Source organism: Somniosus microcephalus, chromosome 30 (assembly GCF_052327205.1).
Source record: "Somniosus microcephalus isolate GS21.2 chromosome 30, FLI_Smic_1.0, whole genome shotgun sequence".
NCBI classification, from domain to species: Eukaryota; Metazoa; Chordata; class Chondrichthyes; order Squaliformes; family Somniosidae; genus Somniosus; species Somniosus microcephalus.
In genome coordinates, this window is record NC_141016.1 from 8,162,782 (window position 1) to 8,183,770 (window position 20,989).

Here is a 20,989-nt window from a genome sequence, read left to right on the forward strand (position 1 = left end):
TGTGTGTGAAATGGTCGTGGCATTCCTCACGAGCACTCAGCAGGGGTCTTTCTCTCTCTTCCAGCTCAGAAGCCTTTGGTGGTCGCAGACACCTATTTGCTCTGTCCCGCGCCAGTGCTACAAGAGGTTGACAGGTACGTTGAGATTTCCCACCACCACCCAAGAACGTTTTGCAGCCAACAAGAGTTCTCGGTACCCCTGGGCGATGGCAATGGTCAGGCAGACCGCAATCAGGGTGGGCTTGCCTGAGTGGCTCAAACTCCCCAAACACACCAAACACCCCAAACTCCCCAAACCACACCAAACCCCCCAAACTCCCCAAACCACACCAAACCCCCCCAAACACACCAAACCACACCAAACCCCCCAAACACCCCAAACCCCCAAACCACACCAAACCCCGCAAACACACCAAACCCCCCAAACACACCAAACCCCCGAAACACCCCAAACTCACCAAACCCCCCAAACACATCAAACCCCCAAACACATCAAACTCCCCAAACACGCCAAACCCCCAAACCCCCCAAACACATCAAACCCCCAAACACATCAAACTCCCCAAACACGCCAAACCCCCCAAACACATCAAACCCCCGAAACTCCCCAAACACACCAAACCCCCAAACACACCAAACCCCCAAACACCGCAAACACATCAAACTCCCCAAACACACCAAACCCCCCACACACATCAAACCACCCAAACTCCCCAAACACACCAAACCCCCAAACACCCCAAACACATCAAACTCCCCAAACACGCCAAACCCCCCAAACACACCAAACCCCCCAAACACACCAAACCCCCCAAACATGCCAAACCCCCAAACTCCCCAAACACACCAAACCCCCAAACACACCAAACCCCCCAAACACATCAAACACACCAAACCCCCCAAACACATCAAACCCCCAAACACACCAAATCCCCCAAACTCCCCAAACACACCAAACACACCAAACCCCCCCAAACACCCCAAACCCCCCAAACACACCAAACACCCCAAACCCCCAAACTCCCCAAACACACCAAACCCCCCAAACACACCAAACCCCCCAAACCCCCAAACTCCCCAAACACACCAAACCCCCCAAACACACCAAACCCCCTAACCACACCAAACCCCCCAAACACATCAAACCCCCCAAACTCCCCAAACACCCCAAACCCCCTAACCACACCAAACCCCCCAAACACACCAAACCCCCTAACCACACCAAACCCCCCAAACACACCAAACACGCCAAACCCCCAAACACACCAAACCCTCTAACCACACCAAACCCCCCAAACACACCAAACCCCCAAACTCCCCATACACCCCAAACTCCCCAAACACACCAAACACACCAAACCCCCCAAACACCCCAAACACCCCAAACACGCCAAACCCCCAAACTCCCCATACACCCCAAACTCCCCAAACACACCAAACACACCAAACACCCCAAACACCCCAAGCCCCCCAAACACACCAAACCCCCCAAACACACCAAACACACCAAACTCCCCAAACACCCCAAACACACCAAACCCCCAAACACACCAAACTCCCCAAACACACCAAACCCCCAAACACACCAAACACACCAAACCCCCAAACACACCAAACACACCAAACACACCAAACCCCCAAACTCCCCAAACACCCCAAACCCCCAAACACGCCAAACCCCCAAACACACCAAACCCCCAAACACACCAAACCCCCCAAACTCCCCAAATACGCCAAACCCCCCAAACACATCAAACCCCCCAAACACACCAAACACAGCAAACCCCCAAACACGCCAAACCCCCAAACTCCCTAAACACACCAAACCCCCAAACACCCCAAAAACCCCAACACCCCCAAACACACCAAACTCCCAAACCACACCAAACCCCCCAAACTCCCCATACACCCCAAACACGCCAATCTCCCCAAACACACCAAGCCCCCAAACACCGCAAACACGCCAAACCTCCAAACTCCCCAAACACACCAAACCTCCAAACACCCCAAACACACCAAACTCCCCAAACACACCAAACCTCCAAACACACCAAACCTCCAAACACACCAAACTCCCCAAACACACCAAACCTCCAAACACCCCAAACACACCAAACTCCCCAAACACACCAAACCCCCAAACACCCCAAACCCCCAAACTCACCAAACACGCCAAACCCCCAAACACACCAAACCCCCAAACTCCCCAAACACACCAAACACGCCAAACCCCCAAACACACCAAACTCCCCAAACTCCCCAAACACGCCAAACTCCCCAAACACGCCAAACTCCCCAAACACGCCAAACTCCCCAAACACACCAAACCCACCAAACACCCCAAACCCCCAAACACACCAAACCCCCAAACACACCAAACACGCCAAACCCCCCAAACACACCAAACCCCCAAACACCCCAAACACGCCAAACCCCCAAACTCCCTAAACACACCAAACCCCCCAAAAACCCCAAACACACCAAACCCCCAAACACGCCAAACTCCCCAAACACACCAAACCCCCCAAACTCCCCAAACACCCCAAACACCCCAACCCCCCAAACACACCAAACCCCCAAACACGCCAAACCCCCAAACTCCCTAAACACACCAAACCCCCAAACACCCCAAAAACCTCAAACCCCCCCAAACACACCAAACCCCCAAACACCCCAAACACGCCAAGCCCCCCAAACACACCAAACACACCAAACTCCCCAAACACACCAAACCCCCAAACCCCCCAAACACACCAAGCCCCCCAAACACACCAAACACACCAAACTCCCCAAACACACCAAACTCCCCAAACACCCCAAACACCCCAAACACCCCAACCCCCCAAACACACCAAACCCCCAAACACGCCAAACCCCCAAACTCCCTAAACACACCAAACCCCCAAACACCCCAAAAACCCCAAACCCCCCCAAACACACCAAACCCCCAAACACCCCAAACACGCCAAGCCCCCCAAACACACCAAACACACCAAACCCCCAAACCCCCCAAACACACCAAGCCCCCCAAACACACCAAACACACCAAACTCCCCAAACACACCAAACACCCCAAACACACCAAACCCCCAAACACACCAAACTCCCCAAACACACCAAACCCCCAAACTCCCCAAACCCCCAAACACCCCAAACACCCAAACCACACCAAACCCCCCAAACACACCAAACACCCCAAACACGCCAAACCCCCAAACTCCCCAAACACACCAAACACACCAAACCCCCAAACCCCCCAAACTCCCCAAATACGCCAAACCCCCAAACCCCCCAAACACATCAAACCCCCCAAACACCCCAAACACGCCAAACCCCCAAACTCCCTAAACACACCAAACCCCCAAACACCCCAAAAACCCAAACACACCAAACCCCCAAACACCCCAAACACGCCAAACCCCCAAACTCCCTAAACACACCAAACGCCCAAGCACCCCAAAAACCCCAAACACACCAAACCCCCAAACCCCCCAAACACACCAAACCCCCAAACCACACCAAACCCCCCAAACACACCAAACCCCCCAAACTCCCCATACACCCCAAACACGCCAATCTCCCCAAACACACCAAGCCCCCAAACACCGCAAACACGCCAAACCTCCAAACTCCCCAAACACACCAAACCTCCAAACACCCCAAACACACCAAACTCCCCAAACACACCAAACCTCCAAACACCCCAAACACACCAAACTCCCCAAACACACCAAACCCCCAAACACCCCAAACTCCCCAAACACACCAAACACGCCAAACCCCCAAACACACCAAACCCCCAAACTCCCCAAACACGCCAAACCCCCAAACCCCCAAACACACCAAACTCCCCAAACACGCCAAACTCCCCAAACACGCCAAACTCCCCAAACACACCAAACCCACCAAACACCCCAAACCCCCAAACACCCCAAACACCCAAACCACACCAAACCCCCAAACCACACCAAACCCCCAAACACACCAAACCCCCAAACTCCCCAAACCCCCAAACACACCAAACCCCCAAACTCCCCAAACACGCCAAACCCCCCAAACACACCAAACCCCCAAACAGCTCAAACACGCCAAACCCCCAAACCACACCAAACCCCCAAACACACCAAACCCCCAAACTCCCCAAACCCCCAAACACACCAAACCCCCAAACTCCCCAAACACGCCAAACCCCCCAAACACACCAAACCCCCAAACAGCTCAAACACGCCAAACCCCCAAACTCCCTAAACACACCAAACCCCCAAACCCCCCAAAAACCCCAAACACGCCAAACTCCCCAAACACACCAAACCCCCCAAACTCCCCAAACACCCCAACCCCCCAAACACACCAAACCCCCAAACACCTCAAACACGCCAAACCCCCAAACTCCCTAAACACACCAAACCCACCAAACACCCCAAACCCCCAAACACCCCAAACACCCCAAACACCCAAACCACACCAAACCCCCAAACACACCAAACCCCCAAACTCCCCAAACACACCAAACACGCCAAACCCCCCAAACACACCAAACCCCCAAACACCCCAAACACGCCAAACCCCCAAACTCCCTAAACACACCAAACCCCCAAACCCCCCAAAAACCCCAAACACACCAAACCCCCAAACACGCCAAACTCCCCAAACACACCAAACCCCCCAAACTCCCCAAACACCCCAAACACCCCAACCCCCCAAACACACCAAACCCCCAAACACGCCAAACCCCCAAACTCCCTAAACACACCAAACCCCCAAACACCCCAAAAACCTCAAACCCCCCCAAACACACCAAACCCCCAAACACCCCAAACACGCCAAGCCCCCCAAACACACCAAACACACCAAACTCCCCAAACACACCAAACCCCCAAACCCCCCAAACACACCAAGCCCCCCAAACACACCAAACACACCAAACTCCCCAAACACACCAAACTCCCCAAACACCCCAAACACCCCAAACACCCCAACCCCCCAAACACACCAAACCCCCAAACACGCCAAACCCCCAAACTCCCTAAACACACCAAACCCCCAAACACCCCAAACACGCCAAGCCCCCCAAACACACCAAACACACCAAACACACCAAACCCCCAAACCCCCCAAACACACCAAGCCCCCCAAACACACCAAACACACCAAACTCCCCAAACACACCAAACACCCCAAACACACCAAACCCCCAAACACACCAAACTCCCCAAACACACCAAACCCCCAAACTCCCCAAACACCCCAAACCCCCAAACACCCCAAACACCCAAACCACACCAAACCCCCCAAACACACCAAACACCCCAAACACGCCAAACCCCCAAACTCCCCAAACACACCAAACACACCAAACCCCCAAACTCCCCAAATACGCCAAACCCCCCAAACACATCAAACCCCCCAAACACCCCAAACACGCCAAACCCCCAAACTCCCTAAACACACCAAACCCCCAAACACCCCAAAAACCCAAACACACCAAACCCCCAAACACCCCAAACACGCCAAACCCCCAAACTCCCTAAACACACCAAACGCCCAAGCACCCCAAAAACCCCAAACACACCAAACCCCCAAACCCCCCAAACACACCAAACCCCCAAACCACACCAAACCCCCCAAACACACCAAACCCCCCAAACTCCCCATACACCCCAAACACGCCAATCTCCCCAAACACACCAAGCCCCCAAACACCGCAAACACGCCAAACCTCCAAACTCCCCAAACACACCAAACCTCCAAACACCCCAAACACACCAAACTCCCCAAACACACCAAACCTCCAAACACCCCAAACACACCAAACTCCCCAAACACACCAAACCCCCAAACACCCCAAACTCCCCAAACACACCAAACACGCCAAACCCCCAAACACACCAAACCCCCAAACTCCCCAAACACGCCAAACCCCCAAACCCCCAAACACACCAAACTCCCCAAACACGCCAAACTCCCCAAACACGCCAAACTCCCCAAACACACCAAACCCACCAAACACCCCAAACCCCCAAACACCCCAAACACCCAAACCACACCAAACCCCCCAAACACACCAAACCCCCAAACACCCAAACCACACCAAACCCCCAAACACACCAAACCCCCAAACTCCCCAAACCCCCAAACACACCAAACCCCCAAACTCCCCAAACACGCCAAACCCCCCAAACACACCAAACCCCCAAACAGCTCAAACACGCCAAACCCCCAAACTCCCTAAACACGCCAAACCCCCAAACCCCCCAAAAACCCCAAACACGCCAAACTCCCCAAACACACCAAACCCCCCAAACTCCCCAAACACCCCAACCCCCCAAACACACCAAACCCCCAAACACCTCAAACACGCCAAACCCCCAAACTCCCTAAACACACCAAACCCCCAAACACCCCAAAAACCCCAAACACACCAAACCCCCCAAACACACCAAACCCCCAAACCACACCAAACCCCCCAAACTCCCCATACACCCCAAACACGCCAATCTCCCCAAACACACCAAGCCCCCAAACACCGCAAACACGCCAAACCTCCAAACTCCCCAAACACACCAAACCTCCAAACACACCAAACACCCCAAACACACCAAACTCCCCAAACACACCAAACCTCCAAACACCCCAAACACACCAAACTCCCCAAACACACCAAACCTCCAAACACCCCAAACACACCAAACTCCCCAAACACACCAAACCTCCAAACTCCCCAAACACCCCAAACACACCAAACCCCCAAACACCCCAAACACACCAAACTCCCCAAACACACCAAACTCCCCATACACCCCAAACACGCCAATCTCCCCAAACACACCAAGCCCCCAAACACCGCAAACACGCCAAACCTCCAAACACCCCAAACACACCAACTCCCCAAACACACCAAACCTCCAAACACCCCAAACACACCAAACTCCCCAAAAACACCAAACCTCCAAACTCCCCAAACACCCCAAACACACCAAACACCCCAAACACACCAAACCCCCCAAACACACCAAACCCCCAAACTCCCCAAACACACCAAACACGCCAAACCCCCAAACACGCCAAACTCCCCAAACACGCCAAACTCCCCAAACACGCCAAACTCCCCAAACACGCCAAACCCCCCAAACACACCAAACCCCCCAAACACACCAAACCCCCCAAACACACCAAACCCCCCAAACACACCAAACACACCAAACACACCAAACACACCAAACCCCCAAACTCTCCAAACACCCCAAACCCCCAAACACCCCAAACCACACCAAACCCCCAAACACACCAAACCCACCAAACCCCCAAACTCCCCAAACACACCAAACACGCCAAACCCCCCAAACACACCAAACCCCCAAACACCCCAAACACCCCAAACACCCAAACCACACCAAACCCCCAAACACACCAAACCCCCAAACTCCCCAAACACACCAAACACGCCAAACCCCCCAAACACACCAAACCCCCAAACACGCCAAACCCCCAAACTCCCTAAACACACCAAACCCCCAAACACCCCAAAAACCCCAAACACACCAAACCCCCAAACCACACCAAACCCCCCAAACACACCAAACCCCCCAAACTCCCCATACACCCCAAACACGCCAATCTCCCCAAACACACCAAACCTCCAAACTCCCCAAACACACCAAACCTCCAAACACCCCAAACACACCAAACTCCCCATACACCCCAAACACCTCAAACTCCCCAAACACACCAAACCCCCAAACACCCCAAACACACCAAACCCCCAAACACACCAAACACGCCAAACCACCAAACACACCAACCCCCCAAACACACCAAACCCCCAAACACGCCAAACCCCCAAACACACCAAACCCCCAAACACACCAAACCCCCAAACACACCAAACTCCCCAAACACGCCAAACTCCCCAAACACCCCAAACCCCCCAAACACACCAAACCCTCAAACACACCAAACCCCCCAAACACACCCCACACCCCCAAACACACCAAACTCCCCAAACACGCCAAACCCCCCAACACCCCAAACCCCCCAAACACACCAAACCCTCAAACACACCAAACCCCCCAAACACACCCCACACCCCCAAACACACCAAACTCCCCAAACACCCCAAACCCCCCAACACCCCAAACCCCCCAAACACACCAAACCCTCAAACACACCAAACCCCCCAAACACACCCCACACCCCCAAACACACCAAACTCCCCAAACACGCCAAACCCCCCAACACCCCAAACACACCAAACCCTCAAACACACCAAACCCCCCAAACACACCCCACACCCCCAAACACACCAAACTCCCCAAACCCCCCAACACCCCAAACCCCCCAAACACACCAAACCCTCAAACACACCAAACCCCCCAAACACACCCCACACCCCCAAACACACCAAACTCCCCAAACACGCCAAACACGCCAAACTCCCCAAACACACCAAACCCCCCAAACACACCAAACCCCCCAAACACACCCCACACCCCCAAACACGCCAAACTCCCCAAACACGCCAAACACCCCAAACACGCCAAACTCCCCAAACACACCAAACACCCAAACACAACAAACCCCCCAAACACACCCCACACCCCCAAACACACCAAACCCCCCAAACACACCAAACCCCCCAAACACACCCCACACCCCCAAACACACCAAACCCCCCAAACACACCCCACACCCCCAAACTCCCCAAACTTCCCAGTACACCAGAGAATTAATTTCATATTAATAAGTAGGTAAAAAGTGTGCTTCACAACCCACGTTCCCTCTAAGTTGTCTTTGTTGTGCGCGGTCTGTTTATTTCAATGCGCGGTCCCTTTAAATTTTCGGCACATGCGCGGTATATCAGATGGAAAAGCTTGTGAGCGGCCCACGCGGGACCTTCCGGTTTATTGTGTGGCAGCGCACGTGCGGAGCTTAGAGGGAGCACTGTACACAGCCCCAAGCTAAATCCGCAGGGATAATTCAACCGAAACTGCCCAGCAGGAAACTGACGGGATCGGATCGGCCGCCCATTTACTTTCCATTGACTTGCCCATCCAACCCCGTCGGTTTCCGGCCAGGCGGTTTAAGTTGAAACTATCCGCTCACTTTTCACAAATTACGTCTTCTGTCACCTGGACATAACACTGGGGAGTGCTCCCATTGGACAGGCGGGTAAAGGCACAGTCGAGTGTACCAAGGGTCCCAGCTTCAGTTCCTAGTCCATGCTGAATTGACAAGGCCATCTCTTAATACCACCATGTCTCAACAACAACTTGTATTTATATAGTGCCTTTAACGTAGTAAAACATCCCAAGGCGCTTCATAGGAGTATTATAAGACAAAAAAATTGACACCGATCCACATAAGGATAAATTAGGGCAGGTGACCAAAAGCTTGGTCAAAGAGGTAGGTTTTAAGGAGTGTCTTAAAGGAGGAGAGAGAGGTAGCGAGGCGGAGAGGTTTAGGCAGGGAATTCCAGAGCTTAGGGCCCAGGCAACAGAAGGCACGGCCACCAAAGGTTGAGCGATTATAATCAGGGATGCTCAAGAGGGCAGAATTAGAGGAGCGCAGATATCTCGGGGGGTTGTGGGGCTGAAGGAGATTACAGAGATAGGGAGGGGCGAGGCCATGGAGGGATTGAAAACAAGGATGAGAATTTTGAAATCGAGGCGTTACTTAACCGGGAGTCAATGTAGGTCAGCGAGCACAGGGGTGATGGGCGAACGGGACTTGGTGCGAGCTAGGACATGGGCAGCCGAGTTTTGGATGACCTCAAGTTTACGTAGGGTAGAACATGGGAGGCCAGCCAGGAGTGCGTTGGAATAGTCAAGTCTCGAGGTAACAAAGGCATGGATGAGGGTTTCAGCAGCGGATGAGCTGAGGGAAGGGCGGAGACGGGCAATGTTACGGAGGTGGAAATAGGCGGTCTTTGTTATGCTGCGGATATGTGGTCGGAAGCTTATTTCAGGGTCAAATATGACACCAAGGTTGCGAACAGTGTGGTTCAGTGTGTCTCCCTTATTATCCACTTTTCCCTGCCCACCACTGCCTACCATCCCCACACTCTGCCCCGGGAAACGTTTTCCCAACTAGCTCTTCATCTGCCGTGACATTACTGCTACCCACGAACCACTCGATAGCTTCCTTGGTTCAGCTTTTGATGCTGTCACTCATGGTCACTGACCCACTGCTTCTGCAAAGGTCGCAGGCTTAGGTGCCCCTGGAGCTTGATGGGTCGTTTGCCCATTACCAGATTTTGGATTCATCATGTCAAGAAATACCACATCTCCCTCTCCCTGGCTAAATCCTCCGCTTACTTCAGGATCATCTTCAAGGATTAAAAACAATCCCAGGCTCTGTCTCAATGCCCAACCAGCCTCCTCTGATCCCCTACTCCTGCCCCCTTGTACCCCTCCATTCTCACCTCCAATGCCAAGTGCAGCAAGTTTATGGAATCTATGGGTTCAAATATTGAGACCAATCAGTGCAGCTACTGCATCCCCTTTCCCCTCTCCAGGGACAACATAAGAACATAAGACGTAGGAGCAGGAGTCGGTCATTTGGCCTCTTGAGCCTGCTCCACCATTCAGTAAGATCATGGCTGAACTGATCTTGGCCTCAACTCCACTTCCCTGCCCGCTCCCCATAACCCTTGACTCCCTTATCGTTCAAAAATCTGTCTATCTCCACCTTAAATATATTCAATGACCCAGCCTCCACAGCTCTCTGGGGAAGAGAATTCCAAAGATTCACCACCCTCTGAGAAGAAATTCCTCCTCATTTCCGATTTAAAAGGGTGCCCCCATATTCTGAAATTGTGCCCCCTTGTTCTAGATTCCCCCACGAGGGGAAACATCCTCTCAGCATCTACCATGTCAAGCCCCCTCAGAATCTTATATGTTTCAATAAGATCCCCTCTCATTCTTCTAAACTCCAGTGAGTATAGGCCCAACCTGCTCAACCTTTCTTCATAAGACAACCCCTTCATCTCCGGAATCAACCGAGTGAATCGTCTCTGAACGGCCTCCAATGCAAGTATATCCCTCCTTAAATAAGGAGACCAAAGCTGTACGCAGTACTCCAGATGTGGTCTCACCAACGCCCTGTACAGTTGTAGCAAGACTTCCCTACTTTTATACTCCATTTCCTTTGCAATAAAGGCCAACACTCCATTTGCCTTCCTAATTACTTGCTGTACCTGCATACTGGGCTGGATTTTGTCAATGGGGACGTGATGGAGGCGGGACTCCCACTTTTTGGGTTGTAGTCCCGCCTCTATCGATTTGTGGCCAACCCATGCGATTTTTCTCTTGATTGACCTTGTTAAGCCCACCCAGCGGGCTCAGCAGGCCAATTAAGGGACACCCGGTTACAGGTGACGTTAGGGACTGACATTTAATCTGTCAAGAGCTTTTGACAGATGAAATATCAGCGTTTGACAGCTCTGTGAAGCTGTCAAACACCGACAATCTGACTTCTAACTTGAGTCCTTCTCCACAGACTCAGTTAGAAATCTCTCCAGGACAGAAAGCAGAATGCTGCAACTTTTGACAGCTCGCGGCCATTCTGCTTTCTGTGCCGGTGAGATGAGGGACTCCCGAGACCTGAAGGAAGGAAGCCTGCATTAGTAAGTAAAGGTTAGTAAAACTTATTTAAACACTTTACACACACCAAACACACTTACCTCTGCACTCATGCACCCATCACTCACCTGAACACCGGACATCTCGAACCCTCCAAGCCCTTCAGCCCGACGGTCCGCCTCGCTAACTTGGCGTGGTTTGGAGCCGTCGGGAAGCCCACACTTCAGGGCTAAAAATAGGGATTAGGCCAAAAACTGCCTGTTACCTACCTGTTAACAGGCAGTTAATTGGCACTAATCCCCTTCCCGCCTCGGGGAGGCGGGTCCCAGCACAGGTCGGGCTACCCGCCTCCTGGGAAACGGGCATGGAGGCGGGTTGGGAGCGGGATGGGTTCATGCCCCCCTATTCTGCAATTTTCCCCCACTCCCGCCTCCAAATCCACCTCCACGGGGCTTGGAAATCCGAGCCCACTAACTTTTTGGGCAAGTGTCAAGTGACAAGTTGGGCCTCATTTGTCTGATTCTTTCCAAGTTGCATGCATATTGCATGGAGTGTGTACAAGGTTACTTTGAAGGAGAGAAACCAGCACACGTGTGTGTTTCCAGTCTGTTGTTTGGCAGGGACTTATCTTCCCCATATTTTATACCATTTCCATTGAATTGAAGCCAAAGTTAAACTTCAAAGCCAGGAGCGCTGGCTTGATGTGACTGAATTACAGTAGCTACGGTTCAGATTGAATAAATAGTTTTCAGGGTCTGACTGAGTAAGTTACCCTTCACTTAAGTATTTAAAAATCTGCTTCACACAAGGCTGTTTCATATCTACCCAAGCAAATTGGACTGTTTTCATGAAAAGGTGATCTAGTGAGACTGACAGGATTGGACATGAGCTGCCACGGTATTTTTTTATTAACCAAAAATCGAACAGTTGGCAGGCTGAAAGGGAAAGTTGTGAGCTGCCTGGTACAGTGAGAAACGAAGACAGTAACATCTTTTCTAGTGACATGTTCAAAGACATTTTTCCCCAAGCCCTTTCCCCTTGGTCCTCTTATTGTGAAGGGTTTTCAGTTTAGAATATCCTCCATCCTAAAATATAGACCTCTGCAACGCCTCAAAGATATCTGGAGAGGAGGTAAAACTTGGAATGGACAATTTCGAGTTGTTGGGCCACAGTCAGCTGGCCCTTGACAGGAGTGAAATGAACTAACAGCGAAACAGTTAGAGCTGCAAAAAAAAGTGTTGGGCCGTTGGCACATGCTCCCATGGAGTGGAGGGAAGGGGTTCTACAACTAACCCCACCCCCCAAACCCATGATCGAGTTCTTGACCTCCGTCAAAATCAGCGTATGGGGAAACATCTGCCTTCAGGAGAGGAAGCCCAGTGAGAAGGTAACTCGTCGAGCACAGTTACACCCTGCCCACTACACGGCTGGCTGAAGGTGGCAATGGAAGGATGGGACCAGTTACCCAACTGTCACGGAGCAGTGGGAAGAGTGTAGCAGAGGAAATTAAGCAAAATGTAGCAACTGAGCAATGTGTCATCCAGAGCGAAAGCCGAAGCATCAGGGATGGATGGGAGTCGGGGGTTGCGGGGGGGCGGGGTGGCAAGGGGGCGTGGTGGGAAGGGGGGGAGGGGGGGCGGTGGGGGGAGGGGGGGAAGGAGCCAGAATCAATTAGAAGGAACGCGCAGGCCAAACCTTGGAAAATACTCTCAAAACAATTTTGAAATTATATTTGGATCAGTTCCATGATATGAATATGCCATATGCCATGCTTTGGGATAAAACAGACATCATTCTTTCTGTTGTGTGGGAAAAAAAAACAGCACAAAGTCCAGTAAACCTCTCTTCTCGCCCCTCCCTCCCCCTTCACCGTGGCCTATGTTGGTTACAAATCCCATTAACACCACATGTTTGAGGCTATTATTGCACAAGTTCCATGACAAGCTGGCAGATCCTTTGTTTCATTTGTACGTTATTTGGACGTGTAGTTCAGCATTTTATTTGTTTTGTGGATTGCTTCTCTGAATGGGCTGGACATGTTGAGCGCGGAGCCTGGAAGACTCACAGATCACTTTCAGCGTCTTGTGGAGTCATAGCGGCACAGAAGGAGGCCATTCAGCCCATCGAGTCCACGCTGGCTCTCTGTAGAGCAATCCAGTCAGTCACATTCCCCCGCTCTATCCCCGTAGCCCTGCAAGTTTATTTCCCTCAAGTGCCTATCCAGTCTCCCCATGAAAACATTATGGCCTAGAAATTCAGTTGTTTGCGCCAGCCGCTAGCGCTTTAGGAGGAGGAGATGTGGGGCGCTAGGCAGCAAGCGGCCGGGCGCAGCGCGATCTGCGCCTCTCCCCAACTTCAGTAAAGATTTAGCGGCGACGCAAAGCCTTTGCGCGCGCTCAGCTGCGCGCGCAGATCCTGACGTCATTTCATCGTGCAACGCCCTTTGTGCGCCCCAAACCGGAAATTCAGTGGCGCCGGCCTATTGTGCGCCTGGCGCCCCTAGCGACTGGTAGAGGGGAACGGTTCCCAGTCGCTGCGGGGCGAGGGGGGCGCAAATTACAGGGCACTCCTCCTGCAGTAGAAATGGCAGCCATTTTGCAACACTCCTTCTTTGTGAGAGACGGATCTTTGCAGAGAGACAAAGGTAGAGAGCTTTCTGGTTTGGCTCAACACTCGCACAGGTACTTGTGGCTTCAGGCCACAGCTTTGCACTTGTCTTTAACTTCAGAGCCATAGCATTGATTGGAAACATATAATGGGGGCTGCAATGGGTGCAAACGTTGGCCTTCTCCATAGTCCTGGGCGTTGTACAGATCAAGCAGCAGTGGTCAGGCCTTGCTTCAGGGCTGCAGTGTGCAGGGCGTGGCAGGCAAACAAATCCACCCTCCCCCTTTAAGAGCTCACCGGCGCCAGAGTGTCTGCCGTCAATCAGCAACTTGCCGAACCTGCGCTGCGCCTGCCCTCGGGGGTATCGCCCCGGGTCGCCGGCTTAGCGCCTAATGATAGTCGTGCATCGCCTGTTTTAGCGCAGCAGCAACCTCTTGGGGCGATGCCACTGAATATCGGCGAAGGTGGCGCGAAGTTGCGCCAGGCGCAAACTTTAGCGGCCGCCCGGCTGTAGCGCCCCAAACGTGGCTATACTGAATTTCTAGGCCTGAGTGTCTCCGCTTCCACCACTTCCGTCGGCAGCGAGTTCCAGGTCCTCACCACTCGCTGCGTAAAAAAGTTTTTCCTCACCTCCCCCCTGTATCTCTTGCCCAAAACCTTGAATCTGTGTCCCCTAGTCCTTGTACCATCAACTAGTGGGAACAGCCTTTCCCCGTCTAGCCTATCCAAACCCGTCATCATCTTGTACACCTCGATCAAATCACCCATCAACCTCCTTTGCCCTAATGAAGACAAATCCAGCTTCTCCAACCTGTATAATAGCAAAATACTGCGGATGCTGGAAATCTGAAATAACAACAGAAAATGCTGGAAATACTCAGCAGGCCAGGCAGCATCCGTGGAGAGAGAAACAGAGTTAACGTTTCAGGTCTGGGACCCTTCATCAGAACTCCAACCTGTCCTTGTAGCTAAGATCCCCCATCCCCGGAACCATTCTGGTAAATCTCCTCTGCACCCTCTCAAGGGCCCTTAAAAACTTCCTAAAGTGAGGTGACCAGAACTGGACACAATACTCTTCTTTAGTTAATTCAACACCACTGATGCAGGGCGAATGTTGCCCATTTTTAAAATCTCCTACGTGCAATACTTTACACTCACCAGCATTGAAATTCATCTCCCACTGTTGGGCCCACAGATTTATTGGGCCTGAAAACCTGTGGGCACCTGGATTGCACCCTTTGGTGCCTCTGTTGTTGACCACACCATAATATGCAGTCAGTGGGGTGGCACCTGGATTGCCTGGGGCTGGTGGGCACCTGTGCTATTACAGGCACATCATAGAATAATCGGAATTTATGGCAATGAAGGAGGCCATTCGGTCAAAAAAGAGAGCTCTCCAGCCTAATCCCACTTTCCAGCTCTTGGTCCGTAGCCCTGCAGGTTACGGCACTTCCAAGTGCATATCCAAGTACTTTTTAAGTGCAGTGAGGGTTTCTGCCTTTACCACACTTTCAGGCAGTGGGTTCCAGACCCCCACCACTCTCTGGGTGAAACAAGTTCTCCTCAACTCCCCTCTAATCCTGCAACCAGTTACTTGAAAACTATGGGAACTTGCCATCCCCACACTGCTGGGAACACCAGCACCTGATCACCACCTGGCAGAGGGTGGGGGGAGGAGGAAAGAGAATACCCGGGCCCGCCCCCCTCCCACCGCCGCCCCTCCTGCATTCATAGGCCGCCTTAACAAGCTCCTGGCCTATTTCTCAGTGCCGTTCTGCCAAACTCCCGCTGGAGTTACACCAAGAGTCCACTGGATAACCAAACAAATTTGGCCCCATTTTGTCCAGCTCATTGCGTCAGTTCTGAGCTGCCTTCGACTCCACTGCCATTATTTTGGAATCATCTGCAAATTTGACGACTTTGCGTTGAGTTTCTGAACCTGAACCCCTCGATTAGATTCCAGCCTGTAACTCACTCCCGGGTATCCATCGTTCTATATATAAACCCCCCGAACCCCTCGATTAGATTCCAGCCTGTAACTCACTCCCGGGTATCCATTGTTCTATATATAAACCCCCCGAACCCCTCGATTAGATTCCAGCCTGTAACTCACTCCCGGGTATCCATCGTTCTATATATAAACCCTCTGAGCCCCTCGATTAGATTCCAGCCTGTAACTCACTCCTGGGAATCCATTATTCTATATATAAACCCTCTGAGCCCCTCGATTAGATTCCAGCCTGTAACTCACTCCCGGGTATCCATTATTCTATATATAAATCCTCTGAGCCCCTCGATTAGATTCCAGCCTGTAACTCACTCCCGGGTATCCATTATTATTCTATATATAAACGCTCTGAACCCCTCGATTAGATTCCAGCCTGTAACTCACTCCCGGGTATCCGTTATTCTATATATAAACCCCCTGAACCCCTTGATTAGATTCCAGCCTGTAACTCACTCCCGGGTATCCATCGTTCTATATATAAACCCCCTGAACCCCTCGATTAGATTCCAGCCTGTAACTCACCCCCGGGTATCCATTATTTGTTATATATATAAACCCCCCCAAACCCCTCGATTAGATTCCAGCCTGTAACTCACTCCCGGGTATCCATTATTCTATATATAAACTCCCCGAACCCCTTGATTAGATTCCAGCCTGTAACTCACTCCCGGGTATCCGTTATTCTATATATAAACCCCCTGAACCCCTCGATTAGATTCCAGCCTGCAACTCACTCCCGGGTATCCATCGTTCTATCTATAAACCCCCTGAACCCCTCGATTAGATTCCAGTCTGTAACTCACTCCCGGGTATCCATCGTTCTATATATAAACCCTCTGAACCCCTCGATTAGATTCCAGCCTGTAACTCACTCCCGGGTAGCCATCGTTCTATATATAAACCCTCTGAACCCCTCGATTAGATTCCAGCCTGTAACTCACTCCCGGGTATCCATCGTTCTATATATAAACCCTCTGAACCCCTCGATTAGATTCCAGCCTGTAACTCACTCCCAGGTATCCATCATTCTATATAGAAACCCCCCAAACCCCTCGATTAGATTCCAGCCTGTAACTCACTCCCGGGTGTCCATCATTCTATATATAAACCCCCCGAACCCCTCGATTAGATTCCAGCCCGTAACTCACTCCCAGATGTCCATCATTTTATATATAAACCCCCCAAACCCCTCGATTAGATTCGAGCCTGTAACTCACTCCCGGGTATCCGTTATTCTATATATAAACCATCTGAGCCCCTCGATTAGATTCCAGCCTGTAAGTCACTCCTGGGTATCCGTTATTCTATATATAAACCCTCCGAACCCCTCGATTAGATTCCAGCCTGTAACTCACTCCCGGGTATCCGTTATTCTATATATAACCCTCTGAACCCCTCGATTAGATTCCAGCCTGTAACTCACTCCCGGGTATCCATTATTCTATATATAAACCCCCGAACCCCTCGATTAGATTCCAGCCTGTAACTCACTCCCAGGTATCCATCATTCTATATATGAACCCCCTGAAACCCTCGATTAGATTCCAGCCTGTAACTCACTCCCGGGTATCCATCATTCTATATATAAACCCCCCGAACCCCTCGATTAGATTCCAGCCTGTAACTCACTCCCGGGTGTCCATCATTCTATATATAAACCCCCCGAACCCCTCGATTAGATTCCAGCCTGTAACTCACTCCCGGGTATCCGTTATTCTATATATAAACCCCCCAAACCCCTCGATTAGATTCGAGCCTGTAACTCACTCCCGGGTATCCGTTATTCTATATATAAACCATCTGAGCCCCTCGATTAGATTCCAGCCTGTAAGTCACTCCTGGGTATCCGTTATTCTATATATAAACCCTCCGAACCACTCGATTAGATTCCAGCCTGTAACTCACTCCCGGGTATCCATCGTTCTATATATAAACCCTCTGAACCCCTCGATTAGATTCCAGCCTGTAACTCACTCCCAGGTATCCATCATTCTATATATAAACCCCCCAAACCCCTCGATTAGATTCCAGCCTGTAACTCACTCCCGGGTGTCCATCATTCTATATATAAACCCCCCGAACCCCTCGATTAGATTCCAGCCCGTAACTCACTCCCAGATATCCATCATTTTATATATAAACCCCCCAAACCCCTCGATTAGATTCGAGCCTGTAACTCACTCCCGGGTATCCGTTATTCTATATATAAATCATCTGAGCCCCTCGATTAGATTCCAGCCTGTAAGTCACTCCTGGGTATCCGTTGTTCTATATATAAACCCTCCGAACCCCTCGATTAGATTCCAGCCTGTAACTCACTCCCGGGTATCCGTTATTCTATATATAACCCTCTGAACCCCTCGATTAGATTCCAGCCTGTAACTCACTCCCGGGTATCCATTATTCTATATATAAACCCCCGAACCCCTCGATTAGATTCCAGCCTGTAACTCACTCCCAGGTATCCATCATTCTATATATGAACCCCCTGAAACCCTCGATTAGATTCCAGCCTGTAACTCACTCCCGGATATCCATCATTCTATATATAAACCCCCCGAACCCCTCGATTAGATTCCAGCCTGTAACTCACTCCTGGGTGTCCATCATTCTATATATAAACCCCCCGAACCCCTCGATTAGATTCCAGCCCGTAACTCACTCCCAGATATCCATCATTTTATATATAAACCCCCCAAACCCCTCGATTAGATTCGAGCCTGTAACTCACTCCCGGGTATCCGTTATTCTATATATAAACCATCTGAGCCCCTCGATTAGATTCCAGCCTGTAAGTCACTCCTGGGTATCCGTTGTTCTATATATAAACCCTCCGAACCCCTCGATTAGATTCCAGCCTGTAACTCACTCCCGGGTATCCGTTATTCTATATATAACCCTCTGAACCCCTCGATTAGATTCCAGCCTGTAACTCACTCCCGGGTATCCATTATTCTATATATAAACCCCCGAAACCCTCGATTAGATTCCAGCCTGTAACTCACTCCCAGGTATCCATCATTCTATATATGAACCCCCTGAAACCCTCGATTAGATTCCAGCCTGTAACTCACTCCCGGATATCCATCATTCCATATATAAACCCCCCGAACCCCTCGATTAGATTCCAGCCTGTAACTCACTCCTGGGTGTCCATCATTCTATATATAAACCCCCCGAACCCCTCGATTAGATTCCAGCCCGTAACTCACTCCCAGATATCCATCATTTTATATATAAACCCCCCAAACCCCTCGATTAGATTCCAGCCTGTAACTCACTCCCAGGTATCCATCATTCTATATATGAACCCGCTGAAACCCTCGATTAGATTCCAGCCTGTAACTCACTCCCGGATATCCATCATTCTATATATAATCCCCCGAACCCCTCGATTAGATTCCAGCCTGTAACTCACTCCCGGGTGTCCATCATTCTATATATAAACCCCCCGAACCCCTCGATTAGATTCCAGCCCGTAACTCACTCCCAGATATCCATCATTTTATATATAAACCCCCCAAACCCCTCGATTAGATTCGAGCCTGTAACTCACTCCCGGGTATCCGTTATCCTATATATAAACCATCTGAGCCCCTCGATTAGATTCCAGCCCGTAAGTCACTCCTGGGTATCCGTTATTCTATATATAAACCCTCCGAACCCCTCGATTAGATTCCAGCCTGTAACTCACTCCCGGGTATCCGTTATTCTATATATAACCCTCTGAACCCCTCGATTAGATTCCAGCCTGTAACTCACTCCCGGGTATCCATTATTCTATATATAAACCCCCGAACCCCTCGATTAGATTCCAGCCTGTAACTCACTCCCGGGTATCCGTTATTCTATATATAACCCTCTGAACCCCTCGATTAGATTCCAGCCTGTAACTCACTCCCGGGTATCCATTATTGTATATATAAACCCCCGAACCCCTCGATTAGATTCCAGCCTGTAATTCACTCCCAGGTATCCATCATTCTATATATGAACCCCCCGAACCCCTCGATTAGATTCCAGCCTGTAACTCACTCCCGGGTGTCCATCATTCTATATATAAACCCCCCGAACCCCTCGATTAGATTCCAGCCTGTAACTCACTCCCGGGTATCCGTTATTCTATATATAAACCCCCCAAACCCCTCGATTAGATTCCAGCCTGTAACTCACTCCCGGGTATCCATCGTTCTATATATAAACCCTCTGAACTCCTCGATTAGATTCCAGCCTGTAACTCACTCCCGGGTATCCATCGTTCTATATATAAACCCTCTGAACCCCTCGATTAGATTCCAGCCTGTAACTCACTCCCAGGTATCCATCATTCTATATATAAACCCCCCAAACCCCTCGATTAGATTCCAGCCTGTAACTCACTCCCGGGTGTCCATCATTCTATATATAAACCCCCCGAACCCCTCGATTAGATTCCAGCCCGTAACTCACTCCCAGATATCCATCATTTTATATATAAACCCCCCAAACCCCTCGATTAGATTCGAGCCTGTAACTCACTCCCGGGTATCCGTTATTCTATATATAAACCATCTGAGCCCCTCGATTAGATTCCAGCCTGTAAGTCACTCCTGGGTATCCGTTGTTCTATATATAAACCCTCCGAACCCCTCGATTAGATTCCAGCCTGTAACTCACTCCCGGGTATCCGTTATTCTATATATAACCCTCTGAACCCCTCAATTAGATTCCAGCCTGTAACTCACTCCCGGGTATCCATTATTCTATATATAAACCCCCGAACCCCTCGTTTAGATTCCAGCCTGTAACTCACTCCC

At 51.0% G+C, this 20,989-nt stretch overlaps 1 protein-coding gene across 1 annotated transcript in view; it reads left to right on the forward strand.

Annotated features, from left to right (window-relative positions):
* Nucleotides 1-20,989, forward strand: part of LOC147097905 (anthrax toxin receptor 1-like) — a 254,166-nt gene that overhangs the window by 129,744 nt on the left and 103,433 nt on the right. The window contains exon 11 of the mRNA XM_085970960.1: nucleotides 65-134. Coding sequence (XP_085827086.1) covers nucleotides 65-134 — 70 coding nt within the window. The remainder of the gene's footprint in view (nucleotides 1-64; nucleotides 135-20,989) is intronic.